This window comes from Guillardia theta (genome assembly GCF_000315625.1).
Source record: "Guillardia theta CCMP2712 unplaced genomic scaffold GUITHscaffold_15, whole genome shotgun sequence".
Classification (NCBI taxonomy): domain Eukaryota; class Cryptophyceae; order Pyrenomonadales; family Geminigeraceae; genus Guillardia; species Guillardia theta.
The window spans coordinates 231,352-240,514 of record NW_005434659.1 but is presented as its reverse complement, the minus strand read 5'-3'; the positions used below and the strand labels follow the sequence as shown (position 1 = coordinate 240,514).

The 9,163-nt window shown below is 60.1% G+C and overlaps 2 protein-coding genes across 2 annotated transcripts in view; one reads left to right on the top strand and one right to left on the bottom strand.

The window, feature by feature from the left end:
* Positions 1-346: 346 nt before the first annotated feature.
* Positions 347-7,164, top strand: GUITHDRAFT_135333 (hypothetical protein; the record flags this gene model as incomplete). The annotated part of the gene is made up of 5 exons (XM_005837072.1): positions 347-530; positions 712-854; positions 1,055-3,553; positions 3,782-4,764; positions 4,896-7,164. 5 exons carry the CDS (start codon positions 347-349, stop codon positions 7,162-7,164), a joined length of 6,078 nt encoding a protein of 2,025 aa, XP_005837129.1.
* A 323-nt stretch (positions 7,165-7,487) lies between these two features.
* The window catches only part of GUITHDRAFT_161877 (hypothetical protein), a gene marked incomplete at its 5' end in the record, with an annotated part of 4,909 nt that continues 3,233 nt past the window's right edge, over positions 7,488-9,163 (bottom strand). The window contains 4 exons of the mRNA XM_005837071.1: positions 7,488-7,924; positions 8,047-8,348; positions 8,631-8,759; positions 8,994-9,089. Of these exons, the coding sequence (XP_005837128.1) occupies positions 7,870-7,924; positions 8,047-8,348; positions 8,631-8,759; positions 8,994-9,089 (582 nt within the window). The 3' untranslated portion in view covers positions 7,488-7,869. The remainder of the gene's footprint in view (positions 7,925-8,046; positions 8,349-8,630; positions 8,760-8,993; positions 9,090-9,163) is intronic.

Here is a 9,163-nt window from a genome sequence, read left to right as displayed (position 1 = left end):
GAGGGACAGAGATAGAGAGTTTCAGATCAGATTCAGGGAGGGAGGGAGGGAGGGAGGGAGGGAGGGAGGGAAGGAGGGAGGGAGGAGACGAGGGGAGAGGAGACAAGAAGGGTAGGAGAACCCGTCACTCGTGATTTAGATCCGTGCCCTGATACATCATCCTCACCTGGAAATGTATATGCTATCGTGCTGATGCCGCTGATTCCTGATCGCCGTTCTCTTGTGCTCCCATCGATTTGTCTTGTCATCCAGTTTCCCCCCTCGTGCTGAATGTTCCTGCGCAGGACGTGTGTGAAAGAGATCGAAACTCCCCCTCGCCTCCTCTTCCTGCCAGCGTCTCGTCGTCATGGGGGCGAACGGGCGGCAAGCAAGATCAGCAAAGAACAGGCTCAAAGCGAATCGAGTGAACATCTCGAAGGGCCTGTTGAACATCAGCCTACCGGCAACATGCCCCGTCCGTCATGAAGACATCAGGCAGCTTGTGAATGGGGACTCTGCCCTGAACCAGCTCTGCGCTCTCAAGGCGATCGGTGAGAGGAGGAAGTTGTGTCAGCATGCTTGTCCTGTTGTAAGGCCGCGATGATGACTCTGACGTAACCCATGTCCTCTGAGCTGTATCATGAAGTCACTTCTTGCGTCACTGAGCGGCATTGCTGCTCGTCTCTGCGTGCCTTGACGGCTTTCACTGCATTCTGATCTCCTTCCTTGCAGTCTCGTCGCTGGGAAGCTCCAAGGAGCAGCCCTCGATCTCGCCGGAGGTCCCGGGGTTGCTGGAGATCTCAGAGGCGGTTGTGAGCATCTTTCCATGCGGGGGGAGCAAGCTGTTGCACGATGAGATCAAGAAGTTCATTCTGGTACGTGAAGTTGTGTTGAGATGTTGAGATGAGAGGTTGAGTTGAGATGTTAAGTTGAGATATTAAGTTGAGATGTTCTAGTGAGAAGTTGTCTTGAGAAGTTGTGTTGTGATGATAATGGACATGGAGATGATGATGATGATGCTGAGGGAGATGATGAGGAATACGATTCGCACTTCTCCTCACGTACCACCCTCCAGGCTCTCCCTCCCTCCATTTCCCAGCCGGCCATCTCGAAGTTCGTGGAGCAGATCCTGTCGCAGAGGGGACCAGAGGTCCTCCTGTCCCTCGGAGTTCTGAGCCACGTCTCATCAACGCATCCCATCCTCAAAGAAAATTTCAAGAGCATTCTCGACCTCCTGTCGTGCATCCTCAACGATCTGAACGAGGCCCTCCTGCAGACTCACTCCAGCAGCGTCAAGGCGGAGGTCAGCAGGATCATCTCGCAGGAGGAGAGAAAGGAGGAGGAGAGTGGTGAGAAGGGCCCGTTGGAGGAGGAGCAGCTGCCCATGTTCGAGCCGGAGATGCTCTGCTTCTGCATGCACGCTCTGAAAGATTTCTTCTCCGCCGTTGAGGATCGAGTGATCGAGACGATCTCACGCGCGCTGACGAGGCAGCAGAAGGAGGGAGAGGACGACGATGTCGGAGCTTTCCTGGGGCTAGTCAAGATGCTCGTGAAGATCCTTGAGAATGACGGGGCTCAACGAGACGCTTTGACCCCAGCTACCATCCTCCTCTGCTCGTTCGTGCAGAAGTCCAGCAAGGACGCCGCGTCTGTGTCGCTCCAGTTTGCGGGGCTGAGCGGGAAGGTGAAGCTGAAGGAGAAGCAGGTGGAGGAAGCGTTCAAGGACAGGAAGCCTTTCCTTCCCCTGCTTCACCTCCCCGGCTTCGTCCCCGTGGAGTTCGAGAGGCTGTCAAAGTTCGGACAGCAGGCGATGCTGAGGGGAATGCTGAGCGCTGGGGACAAGCGGGTGCTGCTGGAGCCGATGGAGGTCGGGGAGGGGAGGAGGAGCTCCCTCCTCTTCTCCCTCCTCTTCGACCTGATCTGCCTGCAGAGCTCGGAGACAGCTGACCTCTTCCTTGTGTGCTACGGCCTGCAATCCTTGTCTTACGCCTTTTCCCTCGCCAAGGATGTGCTCAGGACCTTCTTCAAGGAGATCGACGAGCGAGGAGGAGGAGGAGGAGGAGGCTACCCGTGCTCTTCATCGACCGTGGAGGAGATGTGTAAGAAGGGGATAGATCTGTTGTGGCCGCATTGTGAGGACCCGTTCCAAGGGATCGCGGACCAGACCAAGGCGATGTTCGAGCTCATAGTCGATCTTCTGGAGCTTGCACGCTCCCTCCAGAAGCTGGAGGGAGGAGGAGGGGAGGGAGGATGGAGATTGGAGGAGGAGGAGAGGAGACAGCTGTTTCATCCCCTTCTGCAGCTGGCGATGACTGTGAAGCGAGACAGGAAGGCAAGGTACCGCGTTCTGTTTGCCCTCGTTCCTAAGGTCGGAGTTGAGGGACTCCTCTCCTCCTTCTCCTCGTTCGCGCACGAGCTGCTGGCCGCCATGAGGGATCAGAGCGTTGGTTCGTGCTCGTCTTCCTTGCTGGAGGCCATGTTGCTGGAGGGAGAGAAGAAGGAGAGGAAGGAGGAGGAGGCGAAGGCGGGGAGGAGGAAGCCGTGGTGGATGAAGCCGCTGGTGGAGGCGATCACGAGTAATGACGTCAAGCTCAGAAACGCCATGTGCAGCTACGCGCTGCCAGTCCTTGCGCGGGTGCTGCCCAAGAGCATGGAGATGCTGTTTGAGGAGCTTCAGGAGGCTCCTGCCGGAAGGAGGGAGGGAGGCGGAGGAGAAGGAGAGCAGGAGGAGGACGAGAGCTTGTGGGCGATGACAGCAGTGATCAAGGTTGCGAGAAGGACGGGAGTTGGGTCGGAGGAGATGCTGAGCGTGAGTTCGGAGGGGATGGTTCGCTTCCTGCGTCGGGCGCTGTCGCACGTCGAGGACGACATGCGGCTCAACGGGCTGGAGATGATCTGCATGCAGGCGAAGCAGACGGAGGCGGCGACAAGGAGGGAGGTGGAGCTTGTACAGGACTTCCTCCTCCTCAACATGAAGTCCTCCTCCTCCCACTACCGGCAGCGCTGTATGGAGCTCCTTAAGAAGTTCTTCACTCGCATCAGGATCAGCAGCCAGCACATCCTGACGCAGGCGAGGAAGGCGGAGAAGGGGACGAGGGACGAGAAGGGGAGGAAGATAGAGCGCCCGGACGAGGACAGGGTCAGGATCGTGCGGGAGGGAGAGGACTTCCTGTGCTGGCTGGTGGGAAACATCTCCTCCTCCCTCTTCCCTGGCTCCTCCTACGAGCGCGGCATAATGGCCCTAGAGCTCCTGGTGACGGTCATTGACGTGTGGCAGCCGAGGGCTGCAATGCATCCTGACCCCGCGCTGCTGGGGCTGACTGTGACGGAGGAGCAGGAGAGCAGGATCGCGTCCTCGCTCTTCACAGAGGAGGCAGTGAACGCTGTGATCAACGCAGTGGTGAACAGCTTCGATCATGTTAGGAAGCAGGCGCTGGAGGTTCTCCTTCGCTTCCCTGCACCTCTCCCTGGGCTGGAGACCGAGGAGGAGGTCAAGAAGCTGGCGAGCTGGGCGCAGAGTCTCATTGCCAGCCCTCGAGCGAGGGAGAGCGACGCGGGAGGTCTCATTCTCAAGGTACTCACTCCTCCCTCCCTCCCTCCCTCCCTCCCTCCCTCCCTCCCTCCCTCCCTCCTCCCTTCTTCCCTCCTCCTTCCTCTCTCTTGGATGTCTCCGTCCTGCTCCCTACTCTCACTTCCTCGACATGCTCTTGCTCTCTCCCCGTCTACTTCCCCAGTCTCCTCCTCCTCCTCACCCCTTCCTCCTCACCTCCTCCTCGCGTTTCTCATCGTTGCTTCTCGGCAGGTGATTCACCTCAAGTACGTCAAGCAGCTCGGCTGGTTGGGAGACCCCTGGAGGTCCAGCGAGGAAGTGAACGAGGCGAGGAAGCAGTACCCCCACCCCTCCGTCTTCTTCATCCATGAGCTGCTCCTGGAGGTGGACCGGGTCATATCAGCCGCCCGCACGAGCTTCGAGTCCACCTTCTCTTCCAGCTTCGCCCAGGGCCTCCTCCTCGCCCTCCGCCACCTCCTCCCCGACATCGAGCTCCCGTCCGCCATCTCCATCGAGCGCGGGGACACCAGCGCGGAGCAGGTGGAGGAGTGGAGGAGGATTCTGCAAGAGATGCTTCACCGCATGCGCCTGCTCTCCATGATCTGCGTCGGCGCCATGGCCGGCTGCCCCCCAGAGCGGGTGGGAGGAGAAGGAGGAGGAGAGAAGCCTGTGGTGGTGGGAGGAGCGAGTGTGTCGACGGGTCTCTTCGGCTCCATGTACAGGAAGGCAGAGGACGGGAGAAGCATCAGTACCCCACACTCCGTCCAGAGGGACACGCTCGCTGCCACCCACAGGAACGTGAACGTCTCCTCCTCCTCCTCCTCCTCCTCCTCCTCCCTTGCGTGCCCGCAGCACACGCATGTGGAGAGCTTGATGGAAGAGATGACGCTGGGAGGAGGAGGAGACGAGGACGACGAGGAGGCTCGTCTCGCGCGGCTGGGGCCCAAGGAGCAGCTGCTGGTAGTGAGCTGCTGGCTGACGCTGAAGGAGGTGGCGCTGAGCGTGGGGATGCTGGTGAGGGTGTTCCAGGAGGAGGAGGAGAGGTTCCTGCGGAGAGAGCAGATCATCGAGAGCGGCAACCTCCTCCTCGACATCATCTTCTCCACCCTCCACAACGGCGCCATCGAGAAGGCTCGGCTGGGCTTCCAGCGACTCTGCCAGCAGCTCCTTCGCAGCCAGAGGAGCAGAGTTCGTTTCCTCCCCTCCGAGTGGCTCGACCGGCTGCTCGAGCGGCTGTATGACCACGACGTCCCCGTGGTCAGGAGGAGCTCGCAACTCTCCTTCTCCATCCTCGCCGTCCTAGACGCCGAGCTGCCCAACTCCAAGAGGACCCTGCTGGAGCGGACTATGCTCTTTCTCCTCGCAGCTGCCGACGGCAAGCCTCCCCTGCGGTGATCCAGGAGTCCGAGGAGGGACGGGTGGCGGAGAAGCTCAAGGACGAAGGAGGGGTCCTGCGTGCTCGGGTGCACGCGTTGAACATCCTGCGACACATCTTCCTGGACACGACCCTGTCGAAGGAGGTTTCTGCCTTCCTCCCTCCTGCCATCTCGTCCGCCATCTCCGGCTTTGGCGCCTCCTCCTGGGCCGTCAGGAACTCTTCGACCCTTGCGTTCTCCGTCCTGCTCTCTCGCTCCATGGGCGGGGCCCACCAGCGCAAGGCCTTCGGGGCTGGCGAGTTCTTCCTGCGGTACCCCAGCCTCTGCCCCGACCTGCTCGCCCGCCTTGCGGCGGCGACGGAGGAGGAGGAGGGGAGGAGGAAGAGGAGCGAAAGCTCGTCCTCCTTCCACCCGGAGCTCCAACCCATCCTCGTCCTCCTGGCTCAGCTCGCCCCTGCCCTCCACGTTCGAGACGACCAGGCGCATCTGCAAGGGTTCATCGTGCTCGTCTCCCGCTGCCTCCTCTACGCCAACGCTATGGTAAGGAGGATGGCGGCAAGAGCTCTCCTGCCCTTCGTCCCCGTCCAGTCCGTCCCCTCCTTCATCCGGGACCAGCTGCTCGGGAAGATTCCTCCTCCTCTCCCTCCTCCTCTCCCCGCCTACAACCGGCACAACCTCGTGCAGGGCATGCTTGAGGCTGCCCGTCAGATGGTGGAGGCGCAGACGAGGAAGGAAGAGGGGTGGTCAGACCTGATAGAGTCGCTGAAAGGGAGGGGTGATTGGCACCTCCTGTGTGAGGCTCTGCAGGAGAAGCTAGCGGCGCTGGAGGACGAACGGGTCCCTCCTCCCATCCGGATGACCCTCCTCAAGGTAGTCGACGACCTCGTGTGGGCTCCGAGCGGCAGGCTGGTGCAACAGGAGGAGGAGGAGGAGGAGGAGCGGGGAGGAGCAGGGAATGAGCGAAGGTGTACGGGGGCGTATGAGCTGAGGGAGGCGGCGGCTGGAGCATGCAGGAGGCTGATAGCAAGAGAGCGGGAGGAGCCGCATGCTCCGATGCTCTTCTCCTTCCTCGGCCAGGCCAGCCGCTTCCTCGTCCGCCACCTTGTGCTCCGGCTGCAACAGAGGAGCAGCAAGAGGAGGAGCAACGAGAAGGGAGAGGAGGAGGAGGAGGAGATCTTGCAAGAGGTGATGGGCCTGTGCGAGCATGGGATGTATGAGGTGCGGTGGATGGCTCTGCGAGGGTTGAAGGAAGGGATCTTGGGGAGGAGAGGTCTGAAGTTGAGCAGCGGGAGGGCGAAGAGGAGGATCCAGCAGCGGCTGCTGCAGCGGCTGCAGGAGGAATCCAACCATCTGTGCAGGAGAAAGCTCCTCCGCCTGCTGCTGAGCCTCGGGAAACTGCAGGAGGAGAGCGTGGCGGTGAAGGAGGGGGGGGAGGAGGTGCCAGTGTGGACCTGGTTGTCATCCATCCAGCGATCGACGGACGTCAAGAGCAGCGAGCGGGCGCTGGCGATGTCAGGAGAAGTCCTCTCTGCTCTGCTCCGCGGGAACCGATGGAAGCAGGGAGGAGGAGGAGGAGGAGGAGGAGGAGCAGCAGCAGGCAGTGCAGTTAGGAGGATGCTGGAAGAATGGATCGTGATGGTGGAAGAGAACTCGCACGAGGCGATGCACGTGGACAGCAGGATCTCAGCAGTGGACGCGCTCTCCCGCTCAGACTTGCTCTGCTGCTCCCTGGACGAGGACCACGAGCTGCTCCCCCTCCTCCTGCGCAGCTGGCTGGTAGCTCTGACCCTCCTCCAGGACGACGACGAGGAGGCGAGGACGAGCATGGCGAACTCTGTCTCGCGCGCCCTCCCCCTCCTCGCACGCGGGCATGTGCAGCCAGCCAAGGCGATCGAGCTTGTGTTCGAGCACCTGAGCGCTAAGGCAGGTGGACACGAAGTGTGGAGGAGGTTTCTACTTGGCAACCTGACGGGGAGGGGAGAGGGGAAGGCGGAGGACGGGCAGGAGCGGGAGGAGGAGGCGGAGGGGGCGGGGAAGCAGCCGGTGGCGGACGAGGTGATGGCAAGGAGGCTGTTCGAGAAGGAGTGCGACAACTTTCAGGCTGAAGCTCTCCTCCTCCTCCAGCTCTCTGCCCGCAGTGCCGCATCGCTCTCTCCTCCTCTGCCCCTCGGAGACGTCGCCGCCTGCATGGCCCGGCTGGAGGAGCTCGTGGGGACCCTGCGGGGGCTGGGGAAGAGCTCGTGCTGGGTAGGGGAGTGAGCAGCAGGATGGATATCTTTCTCGAGATGTACAGGAGGGTGCTGGCGGTGATGGTAGCACGAGGAGGAGGAGGAGGAGGGAGGAGGAGGAGGAGGAGGAGGAGGAGGAGAGGTGGAGAGGTGGAGCAAGATCATGAAGGAGGTCAAGGAGCTCAACGCGCACCCGTTGCTGGTGAACGCGATGGAGGAGGTGGCGGGGAGGAGGGAGGAAGAGAGCGGGAAGCACAAGCTCCCCATCCTCTTCCTCGTCTCGCGTGACCTCTGAGAGTTTCTGCTGCTCGTCTTTGAGTGAAATTTACAAATCAAGCGACATGCCCGTTGGTTGAAAAGCTTCTTCTTCCTCCCGTCACTCTTACCCTTGCTCATGCTTGACGACATCCTTCCCAACTCTCTTCCCATCTCCTCCTCCAGCTCCTGCTCCAGCTCCAGCTCCTGCTGCTCCTCCTCCTCCAGCTCCAGCTCCAGCTCCAGCTCCAGCTCCAGCTCCAGCTCCAGCTCCAGCTCCTGCTCCTGCTCCTGCTCCTGCTGTAGCTCCTCCAGCTCCTCCTGCTCCTCCCCCTCCTGCTCCAGCTCCAGCTCCTTCGGCTCCTCCTGCTCCTCCCCCTCCTGCTCCAGCTCCAGCTCCTTCGGCTCCTCCTGCTCCTCCCCCTCCTGCTCCTGCTTCGTTGTCGGCGTCGACCTTCACTTGAGTTTCTTTCGAAGGGCCTCATACCTCGCGCTCGCTTCTTTCATCTCCCTCATATCCGGCAACGTCATCCTCTCTGCCGCAGCTTCAGCACTCCTCCTCCTCCTCCCTCCTCTCCTCCTCCCATCCTCCTCTGCTGTCGTGGACCGCCCCTCCCCCCCTTCCTCTCTCCCCTTGGCTTCCTCCTTCCTCCTTCACCTTCCTTCCTCCTCCCCTTCGTTCCTGCTCCCTTCTCTCCTCTTCGTTCGTCTCCTTCCCATCCACCCCCCTCTCCTCCCGCTTCTTCCTGAATCCCAACCTTCATCTTCCATGTCCACATCCTCCTCCCCTCGCTTCTCCTCCACCTCCTTCTCCTCACCATGGATGTAGCTGCTGTTCCACTTGGGTCGAATCCTCATCGTCACTTTCTTCCCTCCAACCTCGTTGAGCTTGCTGAGCGTCGCGAGCGCCTCATGGCAGAGCGAGTCGCTGGTGCCTCGCGAGTTGAGCAGGTTGATGACCTGACGGCAGTTGAGAAGAAGAGGTAGATGATGATGATGATGATGATGATGATGATGATGATGATGATGATGATGATGATGATGATGATGATGATGATGATGATGATGATGATGATGATGATGATGATGATGATGATGATGATGATGATGATGATGAAAATGATGATGCTGAGGAAGCTGATGAGGATGATGATGAAAGTGATGATGCTGAGGAAGCTGATGAGGATGAGGATGAGGATGAGGAGGAGGAGGATGATAATGATGAGGAGAGAATTGTCTTACAGCATTCACAGGACAGTGAACCACGTATTCGTTGTTTCTGAGTGCGGCGAGCGCCGGGTTGTCTTTGCTGCTGGCGATGGCGCGAAGTGCTCGGAGGACTCGAACCTGAAGATCCTCGTCGTCTGAATGCTGAAGGAAGAAGTCAGGACGGAATGCGAAGGAGAGGAGGAGAGACGGGGCAGGGGAGGAGTAGATAGAGGAGAGGAGGAGAGGAGGAGAGGAGGAGAGGAGGAGAGTGAGAGAGATGAACTGGGGAAACGAGGGATCAGGAGCAGGGGAAGAACGGAGAGAGGAGAGGAGCAGGAGGAAAAAAAGAGGAGCAGGAGGAGGAGAAGCAGCAAGTTTGAATTTGCATGCACTCACCTTCTTCATCGCTGCCACTAGAACCTCGACCGTTTGTCTGCTGACATTGAGGCTGAGAAACTTGAAAGTGGAGAGGTTGCCAAGGGCAGAAGAAGCCTGAAGTAAGAGTGAGGGGAGTTGAGGGAGGAGGGAGGAGGGAGGAGGGAGGAGGGAGGAGGGAGGAGGAAGGT